The sequence below is a fragment of the Equus quagga genome, chromosome 1 (assembly GCF_021613505.1).
Source record: "Equus quagga isolate Etosha38 chromosome 1, UCLA_HA_Equagga_1.0, whole genome shotgun sequence".
NCBI lineage: Eukaryota > Metazoa > Chordata > Mammalia > Perissodactyla > Equidae > Equus > Equus quagga.
Window position 1 is genome coordinate 137,995,034 of NC_060267.1, and position 18,868 is coordinate 138,013,901.

General features: G+C 38.5%; 1 protein-coding gene across 13 annotated transcripts in view; it reads left to right on the top strand.

Moving 5' to 3' along the window:
• Nucleotides 1-562: 562 nt before the first annotated feature.
• MAP4 (microtubule associated protein 4) overlaps nt 563-18,868 on the top strand; it is a 126,185-nt gene continuing 107,879 nt past the window's right edge. For 12 of the 13 annotated variants that reach the window (XM_046665843.1, XM_046665860.1, XM_046665869.1 and 9 more), the window contains exon 1: nt 13,955-14,197. In XM_046665843.1, the coding sequence (XP_046521799.1) occupies nt 13,975-14,197 (223 nt within the window). In that variant the 5' untranslated portion in view covers nt 13,955-13,974. Of the gene's footprint in view, nt 650-13,954; nt 14,198-18,868 lie in introns of those variants that run through there. The other variant, XM_046665835.1, reaches the window with a different exon arrangement.

Consider the following 18,868-nt stretch of genomic DNA (forward strand, 5'->3'; position numbering starts at 1 on the left):
TATAAAATTCCAAGATTTTGTCAATTTTATTACACCCTTGCTTTTGTTTCTCATGTTCCCTGGCTCTCCTCCTAGCCTGATCTTTAGTCCTAGCTTCTTTTATAAGTGACTTGTTTTCTTTGGTTCTCTTTTTTGTAATCTGTTAAAGTGAGGGAATTGGATCCTAGATTATTTGAACTGGTGTTTTTAAAAAAGCCTTTAGAGATCGTTAAGTGGTTAGAAATAATTTTTGCATAGGTGTAAACAAACTCTGAATGTTTTTCTTGTCTTAATTAGACTTAGATAAGTGGGATGAATAGTAAAGTTTAAAAAAATACTTTTCTCTTTTTCAAAATGTGGGGGCATTAGGTATTGAGAATCATCGTAAGATTTGCTTTTTTTAAAAAAATTGAGATAAAACTCAAGAATGGTTATAGCAGAAATCTAAGTGCTGTGTCATTGTCGTCTCTTGTTTTGGCACACATAACCAGACTTCAGCAGACATGCTGTCTGTATCACATGGCTAACAGTGGGAGGTATCTAGTGTATTCTTCTTGGAGAGATAAATTTACGTTCGCTTGGACAGAAACGTGTCAGGCAGGTAGGTGCCTGTTTAGAGATCCAAAATGCATGCAGTCAGAACTGAACACAAGCTGCCTGGATAGTTCCTGTAAGTAAACTAGGCTTTCAGGCTTGTGCTGCAAGATTTTATGTATGTGAATATATGTGTGCATGTGTATGCAATGTTTTTATATTTAAAGGACAGAGTTCCCTAAAACAGCAGTGGGAAAAGGAACTCTTTGTTTTGGGGATTACATGGAAGTAAAGTGTGTCACTGTGCCCTTTCATATAGGAATGTCGCTGGGAGATGGCCTCGGCTATTCTAGTAATCAAGGGCTCCCTCCTGTTGCTAATCCTGTGATGAACAGGACAAATGGTGGTTGTCAACAGAACACTGCCAAGCCTGGAAATTCCATCAGTTTGTAATAGTACAGCTGTTGTCCTTGAAGTGTGTAGGAGGCACCTGGGGGTGGAAAGTTAATATATTCTCCAGGGGATTTGGAGTTTATTGCTCAGGATAGTCTAGATGCTGCTGAGTTGTTTGTTGCCATTTGCCAGTCTGGTTTTGGGGAGGAGCAGGAGAAATTCGTGTTAGCCCCAGGCATTGTATGTGCCTATGGACTGTGTAAGATGGTAGCTGATTCCGCTAGAGGTCCTCATTAAAGATTTGAATTTACTTTGAATGAAATATGTTTTGCCTGAAAGTATAAATCAAGGTGTTCTAGTTAAATAAATTTAAAAGAACACGGTCACCAAACAAGGTTTAGTTTCATATGTAATAGGCCTCTGAAAGAAGTTCATTAAAACAAATTTGAGGAATAAAGAACCAATTTAGTGACTGAAAGCTTGCTAGGCAAAATCAAAAAATCCCATGTTGAGTATGAAATCTTTATGATGCAGGCTATACCTTGAACCATGTCAGATTATAAATGGTCTCTGGGACTATCTGGGATGCTGGACACTGCATTTTGGCCTCAGCACTCTCACTAATGTCCTGGGACAGCAACTTAGTGTTGGCTTCAGAATTCTCTGTCATTTAAGTCAGTCATGCAAAAAAAAGTTTAGAAGAAAATATTAGCCTACATATCTTTAGACTTCTGTGATCCACCCCCCAGTCCCCAAGAAAACAGGACAGAATACCAATCATGGAAAAAATTTAAGTGAGCATTATGAGCAGTCTCTTACCTTTAAGAATTATTATTAAATGTTTCTTTATTAAATTGCTTATTTGGAACTCAGAATGCATTTCCTTTAGATAAACAATGTTATAAGTGATATTTGTTTCATATTGCAGTCCATATTGCTAAATTATTTTTCTCCATTTTCACGCTAAAACCAAAAATTTGGACACTTTCAATGGAATTTATCTCTGGGATTAGAAGGAAAGGTACTGGATAAGAACTAAATTCATGCTAAGGTAGAATGATGGTCTTTCTAGGGTTGTATGTCTTCCTGCAGCCTTTTAAATTGTAAAATAGAATTCTATACTTTTTTTTTTTTAAGAGAATACTAGCTACTTCAAATGAATCTAGGTAGAAGTTTGGCTAATGTGACAGAGTGAAATGAAAATATTACAATGGGTATGAACAGTGTCTGAGTATGTTGGTGGGAATTAGACTTTTGTTCTTCCTTTTCATGAGTTTTCTTCTTCCACTTTAGCTCCAAAGCAGCATCTTTGATTTGGGGGTTGGGAGGCAGATGAGGGAGGACAGAGGAAACAACAGGGTATTTGCAAACTAGATTGCTAATTTCTTATCAGAAAATGAGCACAAATCCCAAGTGAGTGACTAGAGGTAAAACTGACCTGAAATTTTCAAGAGGACTTCAGGGAGCTTAAAAAGTTGCCTGTACTTCTGTGTATTTAAATTAGGTATGAACACTATTTAGTCTTTATAGACCTAGAAAATATTTTTAGTTTGGTAATTAATTCCAGACCTAAAGTAAACCGTACAACAGAGAAGGTGCCTGTGACCTCATCATATATTCGTATTTACTCTTTATGAGCACATAGCTATTAATAGTAAGAGAGTAGTCAAGAGACCGAACTTCTGTTCTATGCTTCATCATCGTGTCATGTCATTTTCTCTTGCCTAGGTTTACTTATTTTCAAAACCCTTCTCACTAGATAGTTTCACTTCAGGTATGTAGTCAGAATGAAAGATCAGATCTCTCAAGTGCTGTGATTGAAAACTGTGTGTTCTCTTGGTGCCTGGCTAAATAATATGGGGCTTATTTTGTGGGAAGGTGGTGTCAAGCCTCCTTTGATATTAGCCAGAACTGGGCAGAGTTTCTTAAGTTCCAGTCAGATTTGCTCAAGCAGGACACTGTGCACTGGTGAGTTTGTTTTTAGCCTCTCCCTTTGCCAGAAAGATTTTGCCTTTTAATAAACCTGAACCCAGTTATAATTGAGAGAACTTGCTATGTAAAATAATAGTCACACACTCACAGAGGATCTATATGAAGTTTGTTTATTTCTAACTTAAGTGCTGAAACTGAATTATAAGTATGTGGTTTATAGAGTAATCAACCTAGGAATCATTTAACATACTGTTCTCATTTTACAGATTAGGGAACTCAGCCCCGGAAGGTGACTCACTCAAAGCCACAGTGAGAGTCAGATTAAACTAGTGCTTCAGCGAAGCATAGAAACTTCTCTACCCAGCTTTCTTTTCTTGACTCCTGTTAACAAATGCATTTAAAGTTAACTTTGCTATCTATACGAATAGAAGAGGAATAGTATAAATAGTCAACGAGAATTGTTTTTACATCATAGATATTTCTCATTCACAAGGGTACATTTTTGTATCTTCTTGAATATCCAGATTTGAGAATAACACTGTGTCACATCCTTTTGACCATAAAGTACGTAACTATTTTAAGGCATAACTGAGTGATGTGACATTAAATGATTCTGTAAGTGTGGGGTGAAATTCGTTCATGAATTTATTAAAATCAATTCTGAAACACTTGCAGAATTAGTTTAACAAATCTGTAGAGTACTTAGGAAATTTATTATACTTGTACATGTTTTAGAATAAAATAACTATAAAATTGGGTAATCTCCTCTTTGATCTGTTGAAAACTGGGGCTTTTTGGCTAAAAACCAGTACTTTCACTTCCAACACAACACTGGCATTGCCTTCACAGTGTCATTTTCCGTAAGTAGATTTTGTGTGTGTGTGTGTTTTTAAGTCATACTCCTATTTATATTTGGTGACAAGAAAAAATAGCTAAACTATTGAGATGCAAATATTTGGTGGTTGGTTGGCTGGATGCACTCAGAGCCAAGTGACCTTTCCACTTTCCAATTGTCTAATTTTCTATCAGTTTTACCTTTTTAGGCTGAATTTAAGCTGCTGTTCATATTCCATGAACATCCCAGGAAGTGATTTATGAGGTTGGGGTGGGGTGGAGAGAGATTACAGTACATAAAAAGCTGCTCTTTGAGAATCTTTACTTAGATAAATGAGGTTTAAAATGTATTGCTGGTTTTGTCTGCATTTTCACCTGTGTCCTAAATTAGGAAAAGTTTGAGTAGATTGCATGAAATAAATATCATAATTATATATTTCTGGGAAAAATAAATATATTGGACTCTTATACGTTGTTAAGGATGGTACAAATGTCCTTTCATGTTCTCTTTGACCATGACGCTGTTTAATTCTAGACATCCCTTATTGTTTTTGGTTCAAAACAGCTTTCAAAGGCTAACTTGTAATAGTAGTTATCATAGATAGAAAAGAGAAAAGCAATTAATTTTTATGGAAACATTTGACATTAGAATTTTCCAGGCTTTTAAAAAGTTTCTTTAATGAGTCATTTTTCAGCATTTTCCCTGGCAAGATCTGGATTAACAGTAATACTTTGTATGTAACGTAGTCTGGGTGGTGCATAGAATAGGTCTTCCCACCTATATGTGTGTTGTACCTGGGTTATAGGTGTGCCACTCAGTACTGATGACTGTGATAGGAACATTTAAACAACCATTCAGATATTTATAACAGTTGAAATTGTATTTTAATTCCTATTTGCATGGTTCCCTCAGGAAAGCCCCTGACTTCTGAATTCAGTAGAGGTTATTTTGGTGTGTGAGATGGCATTTGCTGCTATATAACAGTTCTGTCGTGCTACAGGATTTCTACCCCCACCCCAAATCAAGTTTACCCCCATTTGGCAGCAGAGTTGCTAGTTTTTATCATCAGCCCAACACTGGTAAAACTGTAATTCTTGCTGACCAAGCTGGGCTTGGAGTGGGACAGGGAGCAGAGCAGCTCTGGACAAGAGGGCCGTAGACTGTCACTCTTACCCAAAGCTCAAGCAGATTTCAAGAATTAAAAGCTTCTGGGGCTGGCCCAGTGGTGCAGCAGTTAAATTCTCAAGTTCCGCTTCAGCGGCCCAGGGTTTGCAGGTTTGGATCCCAGGTGCAGACATGGCACCGCTTGGCACGCCATGCTGTGGTAGGTGCCCCACATATAAAGTAGAGGAAGATGGGCATGGATGTTAGCTCAGGGCCAGTCTTCCTCAACAAAAAGAGGAGGATTGGCAGCAGATGTTAGCTCAGGGCTAATCTTCCTCAAAAGAAAAAAATAAAATAAATGCATCAGAAATTCAGAAATATTAAAAAAAAAAAAAGTAAAAGCTTCTCAATTTGTTTTTTGCAATTCATTGATTTCCAGTGTCTTGAAATGGCTGATCTTGAAAATTTTGTCCAATCTTACACTTATTTTTTATGGAGAGGATTTCTTCTTGATGTTATAACTAAAGTGCCTCTGTGTGTGTGTGTTTTTGTAACTTAATTTGCTCTTTTCATTATTTTTCTTCTAATAGACTAAATTAGATTTGAATTTGTTATAGTTATTAGGTATTGCTAAATAGAATTAATTTAAATTTTTTCCACTATTGTTTTTATTTATTTATATGTTTATTTTTGGCCTTAATGTGAACAATTAGCCAAAGTGTGATTTTCTTTTCTTTTTATTTTTTTTGAGGAAGATTAGCCCTGAGCTAATATCTGCAGCCAATCTTCCTCTTTTTGCTGAGGAAGACTGGCCCTGAGCTAAATTCCGTGCCCATCTTCCTCTACTTTGTATGTGGGACGCCTGCCACAGCATGGCTTGACAAGGGGTGTGTAGGTCTGCACCCAGGATCCAAACTGGCGAACCCCGGGCCACAGAAGCAGAATGTGCGACCCGAATCAATGCATCACCTGGCCGGGCGCCCCAAAGTGTGATTTTTGATAGAATTTTATAAGACTGTTTTGGGAAATTAAAAAAGTTTATTTCCAAAAAACCCCTATAATTTAATCTTTTTATTAAAGGGTATTGTAAGCTTTACAATGTCAGAAAGTCAACCTTTCAAAATTTTGTTTGTACATGAATACATAAATAATACATTGAGTTTTTAATAAAACTTAATTGAATTAAATGAATCAGTATTTCATGGCATCCTATTTTTCTTACTGTGTGCTTAAATCCATGTAATTTGTAGTAAATTCCTAAGAATGTAGATAAATCTGAGTTTCTCGCTCTCTTTTTTTTCTGTGAGGCAGATTGGCCCTGAGCTAACCTCTGTTGCCAATCTTCCTCTTTTTGTTTGAGGAAGATTGTCCTTGAGCTAACATCTGTGCCAGGCTTCCTCTTTTTTGTACGTGGGACACCGCCACAGCGTGGCTTGATGAGTGGTGTGTAGGTCCATGCCTGGGATCTGGACCCCTAAATCTCGGGCCACCAAAGTGGAGTGCGTGAACTTAACCACTACACCACCAGGCTGCCCCTAAGCTTCTCTTTTGAAAGATTGCTTTTACAAAGCTGTAAAAACCTACAGGGCATTTAATTTTTATAGTTTTGCGTTTTCCCACCTTAACGGCCTACTTGCACAAGACAAACATTAATACTAAGAAAAAAAGGTTGTTCTGATGATTACTGAGAGAAGAGATTGAAGTCTCCACGTATATTTGTGAATTTGTTTCTATCTCCCTTCAGTTTTGTCGGCTTTTGTTTCATATATTTTGCAGATCTGTTGTCATTTGCATGTACATATAGATTGTTATCTCTTCTTGATGAATGGACCCTCTTATGTAATGTCCCTCTGTATGCCTGGTAGTATTGTTTGTTGTGGTGTCTAATTTGTCTTATGTTAATATGGCCACCTCAGCTTCCTTTTGATTAGTGTTTGCATGGTATATCTTTCTCTGTCCTTTTATTTTCACCCCCCTTTTTCTTTTATCTTAACCATTTTTCAGTGTCCAGTTCATTGGCATTAAGTACATTCGTATTGTTGTGTAACCATCACGACCATCCATTCTGAGAACTCTTTTCATATTGCGAAGCTGAAACTCTGTCCCCATTAAACAAAAACCCCCATTACCCTCTCTCCCCAGCCCCTGGGAACCACCATTCTGTTTTCTGTCTCTATGATTTTGACTTCTCTTAGTATCTTATATGAGTGGAATCATACAGTATTTGTCTTTTTGTGACTGGCTTATTTCACTTAGCATAATGTCGTCAAGGTTTATCCATGTTCTGGTGTGTGTAGGGGAGGAAGACATTTCCTCTACCTTCTCTGGGTTCGTCTGGCCAGAGAGTGGATTAAATTCACATGAGACAGAAGAGCAGGAGAAAATTAAACAAAGCTTTATGAGGACCATGGCCTGGGGCCTTTCTTCCTGAAGGAAGAAAGGGCACTGAAGAAGTGGGGTGCACAGAGTGGTTATATACCCCCAGAGAGGCTGTTTCACATAGGATTGAAATGTCCCTTTAACAATAGTCATGAGACTGCTCTGTCGGCACAGTAATTGATGGAAACAGCAGATAGGTCTGCTGTCTCGGTGAACACAGCAGGGTGGCAGGTCTATTGTCTCGAGCTGGGTGGTCACAGGTGAGCTGGGTGGTCAAAGGTGAGTGCAGCAGTCAGTTCCTAGCCTAAGGAAAGATGCTTATCCTTAAGGAAATGCCAGTGGTGGGGGGAAGTTGCACCTTTATCTTAAGGCCATTTGTTCTTGCCATAGTAAATGTTTTAAAGCAGATATACAATGCGTGCTCAATGGCCACAGTCAGGCCCTTTTGGGAAAAAAAAAAAAAATCAGGCCGAATTAGGTTTACACCAAGTGGTTTCCTCATGTACTCCGATATATCCTATTGCTTGCCATTTCTATTTGTCAGTGTAGACATGGGAGCTGCTCAGGCAAGCTGAGCAACTCGCCAAAATGGCCGAAACCCCTACAGCTGAAATATCATATCCAGCTGAAGACAAAGGAGGATGTTGGGGGTGGGGGGAATCAGTTACAGGAGGTTAGCAGACAAACACAATAAACAAATGCAGATTTAAGTCCTTGCCTTCCCCATTGATTAAGAGTTTCTAGAGATAAGGTCAAAGAGACATATCTTGGGGTGGCCAATTCCAGGCCCCCACACATGTGTCACAATTTCCTTCCTTTTTAAGGCTGAATAATATTCCATTGTCTGTATATACCATATTTTGTTTATCCCTTTGTCTGTCCATGGACACTTGGATTGCTTCTACATTTTAGCTATTGTGAATAATAATACTGTGAGCGTGGATATACAAATATCTCTTTCAGACCCTGCTTTCAGTTCTTTTAAGTATATACCCAGATGTAGAATTGTTGGATCATATGGTAGTTCTATTGTTAATGTTTTGAGGAACCACCGTACTATTTTCCATAGCAGCTGTATCATTTTCCCTTCCTCCAGTAGTACACAGGGTTCTAATTTCTCCACATCCTCACCATTACTTTTTTTAATTTTTAATAAAAGTGGGTTTCTTGTAAACATCATATAGGTGGGTTTTCCCTTTTTTTTTAATCCAATTTGAAGATCTCTATCTTTTAACTTGTATTTAGACTATTTATATTTAATGTGATTCTTGATATGGTTGAATTTAAATCTGTCATCTTGCTAGTTGCTTTCTGTTTGCTCTATATGTTCTTTATTCTGTTTTTCTGTCTGCTTTTGGATTATTTTTTATGATTCTATTTTATCTCCAGTATTAGCTTATTATTTATATCTCTTTTTAAAATATGTAAGTTTTTAATGAGAGAGTATAAGGAGGGTTTTCTCATTTGGATTCATATGCCCTGATAGTCTTGAACTGTCTTAGCCTAATTGTCTTACTGATATGGCAAAATTATCAAATAAAACAACAGTGACAAATAAACCATGCCTGAACCTCACTGCAAGTAACCCAGCTGAAGTAACATGAGATTCTTCCTTTTCTGAGTCTCTGCAATTTCAAAATAAGATACAAAATTCTTCTGCGGCATTGGTTACATCAGTATGAGATCAAGTTCAAGAAACTAGTTACAAGGTCATGCTATTTATACCTAAAACCAAAATGCTTCACACAATTGCAGAATTACTTATTATTTAGCTTGCATGAAAACTTGCACCTCATTTGAGACTAATATTGAAGCAAAGAAAATAGAAGAGTTACCACTCTGAATAACACTATTTTTTTTTAAGTGTCAATGTGCAGGATACTTAATTATTTTATTTATTTATTTATTTTTTTTTGAGGAAGATTAGCTCTGAGGTAACTGCTGCCAGTCGTCCTCTTTTTGCTGAGGAAGACTGGCCCTGAGCTATCATCCGTGCCCATCTTCCTCTACTTTAGATGTGGGATGCCTACCACAGTATGGCGTGCCAACCAGTGCCATGTCCGCACCCGGGATCCAAACCAGCGAATCCCAGGCCGCTGAAGCAGAATGTGGGCACTTCTGCGCCACTGGGCCAGCCTGAATAATGCTATTAAGTATGCACATGTAACAATCTGTCACATGATAGATGACTTTAGTTGATATAAATTTTAATTACAAATTGCTGAATCTGTTCACTTTAGTAACTGTGTTTAGTTTCTAAACAAAATACTGGGGGTAAAATATTTCAGGTTATGATATGGGGCCAGCCCCATGGCCAAGTGGTTAAGTTCACACTCTCTGCTTTGGCAGCCCAGAGTTTCACTGGTTCAGCTCCTGGGCGCAGACATGGCACTGCTCGTCAGGCCACACTGAGGCAGCATCCCACTTGCCACAACTAAAAGGACTCACAACTAAAATAAACAACTATGTACTGGGGGGATTTGGGGAGAAAAAGCAAAAAAAAAAAATTTCAAGTGATAATGAATAATTCAAAATAAGATATTACAGACACATTGGTTAAGTTTGTGTGTAGGTGGGCTTGTGATGACTACTGTGACAAGATGGTATAAAAACATAAGCATCAGCGTTCTGTAATCCTTTGTTTTATTCACAGAGAACCTCTCATGTAAAAGTCGGATCATAGATCTGTACTCCACATTAAATGATGCTATCAAAATGATAAATCCATCGAATCAAAGCCACTGTGGTCCGTTTGCTTTCAACTTTATATGTGACACAGTGGGAGCAGAATACCATTCTGTTCTTTGAAACTGAAGTGCATTGGTTGTCCAGTGCAGAATTTTAATAGTTTATTAATTTAAAAAGAGAGTTGAAAGTTTGTATAGGAATGATTTTTTTCTTGATATGTTTATTGAAAGATAATTATTGAGTTTAAAAGATGGTCTTTTTTTTTTTTTAAAGATTTTATTTTTCCTTTTTCTCCCCAAAGCCCCCTGGTACATAGTTGTGTATTTTTAGTTGTGGGTCCTTCTAGTTGTGGCCTGTGGGACGCCGCCTCAGCGTGGCCTGACGAGAGGTGCCATGTCTGTGCCCAGGATTTGAACCGGCAAAACCCTGGGCCACCGAAGCGGAGTGCATGAACCTCACCACTCCGCCACGGGGCTGGCCCCTAAAAGATGGTCTTAATTGACATTTTTAAGACATAAATGAACTTAATCAAATTACTGGGACTACAGTGGCAAAGTTATGGCTTCAAAGCAGAAATTCTCTTCTGAAAAAGTGAGGTTATAAATGAATCGCTAGTGATACGTAGACCTTCTTATTCTTCAGGAGTCGAATTTTATTAAAATTACTAGTGTGATATCTATGTATGCTTGAAGCAAACTTCATTATTTTGAAATACTAGATATTAAGAAAGATATTATTTAGGAACTCAGTAGCATAATCATGGGAAATTTAAACACATGTTTTAAGAAAAGGAATCAGAGAAAAATCTCTTTTGTATGATGGGACCATCTAGAATTTGAAAAGATCATCATTTAAAAATCTTGATCAGGAATTGTGGTAGCCGTTTCAAATAGGAAACCTGATATAAAAAGGTTAAGCACATAGAAGCAGGCTCACATTTATCATTAAAATTTTGGAAAACATTTTATTTGGAAGTCTATACAAATTCAGTACTTCATATCTTTCCAAATCTTGATATTTTTTAAAAGATTAATTATTTATATTTACTTTCTTCTCCCCAAAGTCCTCCAGTACATAGTTGTATATTCTAGTTGTGGCATGTGCAATGCCACCTCAGCGTGGCCTGACAAGCGGTGCCATGTCTGCACCCAGGATCCAAACCAGGAAACCCTGGGCCACTGAAGCAGAGCGCGTGAATTTAACTGCTTGGCCACGGGGCCGGCACCACCAAATCTTGATATTTTATTTTAACTTACATAATATAAAGTATATGTAGTATAGTGGCTGTTTTCACCAAGCCTCATATAGATATGAACAAACCCCTCCAGCATTCCCTGTGCTGGACAAATGTTATCTTTTTTCTTTTTTTCTAGGCAGTTTCCTAGAAGAAGTAGGTCCTGCTTTTGGGATTATCCCCTCTGTACTTTTGTTTAGTAGAACTGAGTTTAAAATCTGTACTAGTCTAGGGGAGAGGGCAAAAGGGCTATTAGGGTCACATGTGAGGGGATGGACTATAATTAGTTTTCGGGTGGTGAACATGATGTAATGTACACAGAATTTGAAATATGATGTACATCCGAAAATAATAAAAAAATAAAAATAATAAACCAGACTAGTATATTTTTTTATCTTAACTTGCTTTAAGCCTCTATACTACCACTCTTATACTTTCTACAATATTGAAACATACAGCAAAGTCTTTTTAGGTATTGGATTTGGGAATTGGGGATGGGATGGCTTCTGATTTTTCAAAAAAGGTAGAAATATTTGTTTTGTGCATGTTTCGTAATTGTGGTTGCTTCACAGTTTGATCCTGTGGGGGAAACTAAAAAGAAATGTGACTTTCATATTTGTAGCACAGGATAGTCTAAGTGAGAGGAGGAGAGTGTATGGGGATAGAGATGAAGACAGAATAACTGTATTCCTTGCTGTGTATTTGTTTTTTCCTCAGTAAATTTGTTGGTGAAAGGTGGACAGTGGAGGAGAGTTTGAAAGGAGAGCCTGACCGTTAAGTGACCATAGTAAATTTTGGCTTTTTAAAGTTTGGGTTGGGGAAAGACTGTGTGTATTAGTTGAGATTCTTTGGTTGCAAGCAACAGAAATGGATTGACTAAATTAGGCTAAAGAAAGATGTATTGGAAGGTCATTCACTCAGACTTGAGAAGGAAGACAACCAGGCCAACTGAACAGCTGCCACTTGTGGCTTTTCCTTCCAGGATGTAGTCATAAAATGATCCTTTCCCAACCATTCTCTTCCTGTTTCTGATTGGTTAAACTCTAGTCATGTGCTTAACCCTATAGTGGTGGGCATTGGTGTGTATGCGGAAGATAAGAAAGAGTAAATTTCTGGGCAGACAGAAGCAGTAGCATCACACTGTGTAACTAAGGATTGCTATTTGATTTGCATTTTACCCAGTCAAGAATATGGCTCATTTGTCCATTTGAGTTGCTTGGAGTCTCTATTAAATTAGACTCTTTGAAAGCGCTTTTTTATTTCCTACTGTGTTGTGTATGTGCCAAGAGCTCAGTTTATTTCAGGCCCTTTGGCTCCTTATTTTGGGGGGAGGAAGATAAGCTCTGAGCCAACATCCATTGCCGGTCCTTCTCTTTTTGCTGAGGAAGATTGGCCCTGAGCTAACATTCCTGCCTATCTTCCTCTATTTTATATGTGGGACGCCTCCCACAGGATGGCTTGATAGGTGGTGCGTAGGTCCACGCCCAGGATCGGAACTGGTAGACCCTAGGCTGCCAAAGTGGAGTGCGCAAACTTAACCACTATGCCACCGGGCCAGCCCGCCTTTGGCTCTTTTTACTACCTTATTTCTGTATTTTCTCAGCTATTCATCTACACTTTTGCCTATAGTAGATTATACTTCTTAAATAGGTTATTTTTAAAAATTGAGAGCCTAGTGTTCTTTAAAATGGTAATGTACATGACCACAGGGAGGGACCACTTCCCCTAGCTAAATCAGAGAACTTGTCTGTATTCTTTCATGTGAGCGGGGCTAGTGTTGTGGTTTGGTTGATGGAGCTATCCACAAGTAATTCATGAAGAAGCAGTACTTACCCCAACAAGATAAGGCCCACACACAGTCTTTGGTCAAAAAAGGTGACTTCATTTACCTAATAGTAATGCAACCTTTATTATGGGAATATAATCTAATATGACCTCTTTTTGTATATTGTTCAAAAAATTTCTCTGGGATATGATTTGGAAATGAAGATATATGGAATAGTTAGTTGAAAGAGTTATAAGATTGAACTCAGAAAACCTAATTTGAGTGTTACTGGCTGTAACCTTGGATAAATTGACTTTTTTTTTGTTTTTTTTGAGGAGGAGGATTAGCCCTGAGCTAACTACTGCCAGTCCTCCTCTTTTTGCTGAGGAAGCCTGGCCCTGAGCTAACATCTGTGCCCATCTTCCTCCACTTTACGTGTGGGACGTCTACCACAGCATGGCCTGCCAAGCAGTGCCATGTCCACACCCGGGATCTGAACCGGTGAACCCCGGGCCGTTGAGAAGCGGAACATGCGCACTTAACCGCTGCACCACCAGGCCAGCCCCTAAATTGACTATTTTTTATACTTCGTTTTTCCTGTTAATGAAAAGGACAAAATGACTCTTGATCTGTTTACCTCCTAGAGATGTGAGAAAAAAATTGTTTACCTTGCGTAAGACTGTCTGTTATTAAGCTTTAATTTTCTTTTTTTAAAGATTGATACCTGAGCTAACATCTGTTGCCAGTCTTTTTTTTTTTTCCTTCTCCTCAAAGCCCCCCAGTACATAGTTGTACATTGTAGTTGTGGTCCTACTGGTTGTGCTATGTGGGACGCTGCCTCAGCATGGCCTGATGAGCAGTGTCATGTCCGTGCCCAGGATCTGAACCGGTGAAACCCTGGGCCACCGAGGTAGAGTGCGCGAACTTAACCACTTGGCCACGGGGCTGGCCCCTAAATTTTAATTTTCTAATCTGGAAAATGAGGGAGGCTCTTCTCACACTAAAATTTTAGATTTTGATTCTTTTTTTCTGTAAAACAACTGACAAGTGTTTCTAGGAATGTTTTTCACTTTGCAGTGCTCTTCACACGAAACATTTTTTTCCCCTGCAGGGTAGTTGCAGTGGTGCAGAATGGCTGACCTCAGTCTTGCAGATGCATTAACAGACCCACCTCCAGAAATTGAGGAAGAGATAAAACGAGACTTTATTGCCACGCTGGAGGCAGAGGCCTTTGATGATGTTGTGGGAGAAACTGTTGGAAAAACAGACTATATTCCTCTCCTGGATGTTGATGAGAAAACTGGGAATTCGGAGTCAAAGAAGAAACCTTGCTCAGATGCTAGCCAGGTTGAAGGTAAGTAGTTAATCCAAACTGGATATATATGTTTGGGAAGTAGATTAGGGATTATGCTTTGATATGCTTTGTCATAATCTTGGAAACCTTGAGGAAACGGAACAGATTTTTGTTATAGGCTAGTAATTTTTTCTTTATCTATATTTTTTTGATAGACACCAAGGAGGTCAATTACCCTTTATTTAAGTGTGTGTTCATGAAGCTGTATTTTACTTTTTTTTTTTTTAAGATTTTTTTATTTTTCCTTTTTCTCCCAAAGCCCCACGGTACATAGTTGTGTAGTTTTAGTTGTGGGTCCTTCTGGTTGTGGCACGTGGGATGCCACCTCAGCATGGGTTGATGAAGGGTGCCATGTCTGCGCCCAGGATCCGAACTGGCAGAACCCTGGGCCGCCAAAGCAGAGCGTGTGAACTTAACCACTCGGTCATGGGGCCGGCCCCTGTATTTTACTTTTAACCCTAAGATTTCTTCTGTAATGTCCCAACTACTATATAATCTGCCTCATAATTTCCTGAATTAGACTGTCTGCTGTGTCTTTTCTCTGAAAGTAGCTTTGTAAAGTTAGATACATAAATTCTGTGTTTATGTCAAGACTTAATTTAGAATGGAATCAGATGCCTTTTGTTGTCTTTGGGAGTAATCCCAGGTCAGGATTAAAACATGGATTAAACCCTTTAAAAGAGATTTGCTGCTTTTATGCATTGCTAGATCAGATTTGCTAATATGTTTGCAACTATGTTCATGTGGGATATTGGTTTATAGTTTTATTCTGATGCCTTTGTCTAATTTTAGAATTGAGGTCATGCTGACATCATAAAATGAGTTGAGTAGTGTTCCTTCCTATTCTGTTTTCTAGAATGGCTTGTGTAGAAGTGGTGTTTTTCCTTCTTTAATGTTTGATAGAATTTGTTAGTGAAGCCGTCTGGGCTTGGAGTTTTCTTTGTCAGGTTTTTAAGTAGGAATTCAGTTTTTTTAAGAGATATAGAATTATTCAGGTTGTCTATTTCTTCTCAAATGAGCTTTGGTAGTTTGTATCTTTCTAGGAATTGGTCTGTTTCCTCTAATTGTCAAATTAATGGAGATAAAATTGTAATATTACCTTATTCTTTGAATGTATATAGGATCTGTTGTCATGTCCCCTCTTTCGTTCATTATATTGGTAATTTGTGTTCTCTCTTTTTTCTTGCTTAGTCTGGATGGAGGTTTACCAATTATTGATCTTTTTAAAGCTCCAGCTTTTGGCTTCGTAAACTTTTTTCTGTTTTTCGATTTCTGCTCATATCCTTAATATTTCCTTCCTTCTGCTTACTTTGAGTTGATTTGCTCTTTTTCTCGTTTCTTAGGATGGCGGCTTAGATCATTTATTTGAAACATTTTTTCTTTAGTAAAATAAGCACTTTTTAAAAATTGAGATATAATTCACATAACATTTTAGTTTTATGTGTAAAACATAATGATTTGATATTTGTACGTATTGCAAAATGATTACAGTAAGCCTAGTTAACATCTGTCACCACACGTAGTTACAAACCTTTTTCCTTTCTTTTTGACTTTTTTTTTTTTTGAAGAAGAAGAGCTCTGAGCTAACATCTGCTGCCAATCCTTCTCTTTTTGTTGAGGAAGCCTGGCCCTGAGCTAACATCCATGCCCATCTTCCTCTACTTTATATGTGGGACACCTGCCAGAGCATGGCTTGATAAGTGGTGCATAGGTCTGTGCCCGGGAAGCAAACCGGCGAACCCTGGGCTGCCAAAGTGGAGTGCATGAGCCTAACTGCTATGCCAGCAGACCAGCCCCCCAATTTTTTCCTTTTGATGAGAACTTTTAAGATCTACTCTCTTAGCAACTTTCAAATATACAATACAGTATTATTAACTGTAGTGAACATGCTGTACATTATATCCCCAGGACTTATTTATTTTATAACTGGATATTTGTATCTTTTGATCACCTTCACTCATTTCCCCCACACCCTACCTCCTGCCTCTGGCAACCACCTAAAATAAGGTGTTTTTTTTTTTTTTTTAAAGATTGGCACCTGAGCTAACATCTGTTGCCAATCTTTTTTTCCTTTTTTTCCTCCTTCTTCTCCCCAAAGGCCCTCCAGTACATAGTTGTATATTCTGGTTGTGAATGCCTCTGGTTGTGCTCTGTGGGATGCCGCCTCAGCATGGCCTGATGAGCGATGCTAGGTTCACCCCTGGATTCAAACCCGAGAAACCCTGGGCCGCCGGACTTAACCATTCAGCCATGGGCCTGGCCCCTAAAATAAGGTTTTAATGCTATAAATTTCCCTCTAATCATGGTTTTAGATGTGTCCTATAGAGTTTGATAAGTTATGTTTTTTATTTTCATTCAGTTCAAAATATTTTCTAATTTCCTTTGTGAATTCTCTTTGACCCATGGGTTATTTAGAAGTATGTTAATTTCTCATATTTGGGGATTTTCCAGCTTTATCTTTCTGTAATCAATTTTTAGTTTAATTCTATTGTGATCAGAAGACATCCTTTGAAATTTCGATTCATTTCAATTTGTCAGGGTTTGTTTTATGGTCCAGAATATGGCCTGTCCTAGTCAGTGTTCTGTGAGCACTGGAAATAATGTGTATGATGCTGTTTTGTGTAGAGTCTCCCCTTACTAACGTCAGTTAAGTCTAGTGGGTTGATAGTGTTATTTAGGTTTTCTGTATCCTTACTGACTTTATGTCTGCTTGTTCTATTGATTTCTGAGAGAGAGTTCTTGAAGTCTCCTTGTAATTTTATGGATGTGTTTCCTTCTCCCTTCAGTTTTATCAGCTTTTCTCATATATTTTGAAGATCTGTTGTCATTGGCATTTACATCTAGATTGTTACGCCTTCTTGATGAATCGACTCTCTTATCATTATGTAATTGTGCCTCTGTATTCCTGGTAGTATTGTTTGTTCTGAAGTCTAATTTGTCTTATATTAGCATGGCTACCTCAGCTTCCTTTTTTTTTTTTCTTTTTTCTTTCTCCCCAAAGCCTGCCGGTACATAGTTGCATATTTTAGTTGTGGGTCCTTCTAGTTATGGCATGAGGGATGCCGCCTCAGCGTGGCCCAACGAGCAGTGCCATGGCCACGCCCAGGATCTGAACCAGCTAAACCCTGGGCTGCTGAAGCGGAACGTGCAAGTCCAACCACTCGGCCACGTGGCTGGCCCCTCAGCTTCCTTTTGATTAGCGTTTGCATGGTATATCTGTCTTCATCCTTTAACTTTCAATGCATTTCTTTTTTAATATTTAATAAAAGTGGGTTTCTTATAGACAATATGGGCGGGTCTGCTTTTTTATCCAATCTCAAGATCTCTGTCATTTTTTTTTTTTCCTCTTTTTCTCCCCAAAGCCCCCCGGTACATAGTTGTGCATTTTTAGTTGTGGGTCCTTCTAGTTGTGGCATGTGGGACGCTGCCTCAGTGTGGCTTGAAGAGCAGCGCCATGTCCACGCCCACGATTTGAACCGGCGAAACCCTGGGCCGCTGAAGTGGAGCGTGCGAACTGATCCATCTGGCCACAGGGCCGGCCCCAAGATCTCTGTCTTTTAATTGGTGTGTTCAGACTGTTTATATTTAATGTGATTATGATATGGTTGGATTTAAAGCTGTCATTTTGCCAGTTGCTTTCTATTTCTGCCATCTGTTCTTTATTCTATTTTTATTTTTCTGCTTTTGGATTAATTTAATATTTTTTTATGATCTTAGCATTCCTTCATTTCAACATCCAAATAGCCAAATACCTTGAAATAAAACTGATGTCAAACTCTTACTTCTAAAATGCCTGTCATCTTGGGAAACAATTCTCAAAATACTTTTTCAGAGTGTATGTACTAGATATTTTCTTCTTCAGAAACGTTATCTTCATAGTAACTGTTGATTATCAGCTCTATTTCGCTCTGTTTTCTAGCTAGGGAAAACAAAAGACAGAAGCTTACTCTTAGATATGAGTAACAAAGGAATAATACTTCTTTGACACTTGTTCACTCAAAACATTGTCATAGATGTTTGAATAAACATCTGGCATGTTGTTGATCCTTAGACACAAATAATTAGCAAATATGTGGACAAGTCACTCAGTTTTTCTGTACTCTGTGTGCTTAAATACTTCTACTCATGAGATTGAGAGAAAACCTTCTCCCCAACATTCCTGGAGGTTTCTGAGGCTAAGAACTTTTATAGAACATCCTAACGTAAGACAGTGGTTTTCAAAGTGTGGTCCTTGGACCAGCAGTATCAGTATCACTGGGGAGCTTGTTCAAAATGCAGTTCTTAGGGGGGCCGGCCCTGTGGTGTAGTGGTTAAGTTTGGCACATTCCACTTCAGTGGCCCAGGTTTGCAGGTTTGGATCCCAGGCGCAGACTTGCACCACTCGTCACCTATGCTGTGGCAGCAATCCACATACAAAATAGGGGGAGACTGGCACAGATGTTAGCTCAGGGCTGATCTTCCTCAAGCAAAAAGAGGAAGACTGGCAACAGATGTGAGCTCAGGGCGAATCTTCTTCAGCAAAATAAATAAATAATATTCTTAGACCACATGGAATCAGAAACTCTGGGGATGGGGTTCAGCAATCTGTGTTTTAACAAGCCCTTGAAGGTGAATTGGGTGCATATCCAAGATGAGAAACATTGATCCAGCAGAAAGGGCCTAAGCAGGTCC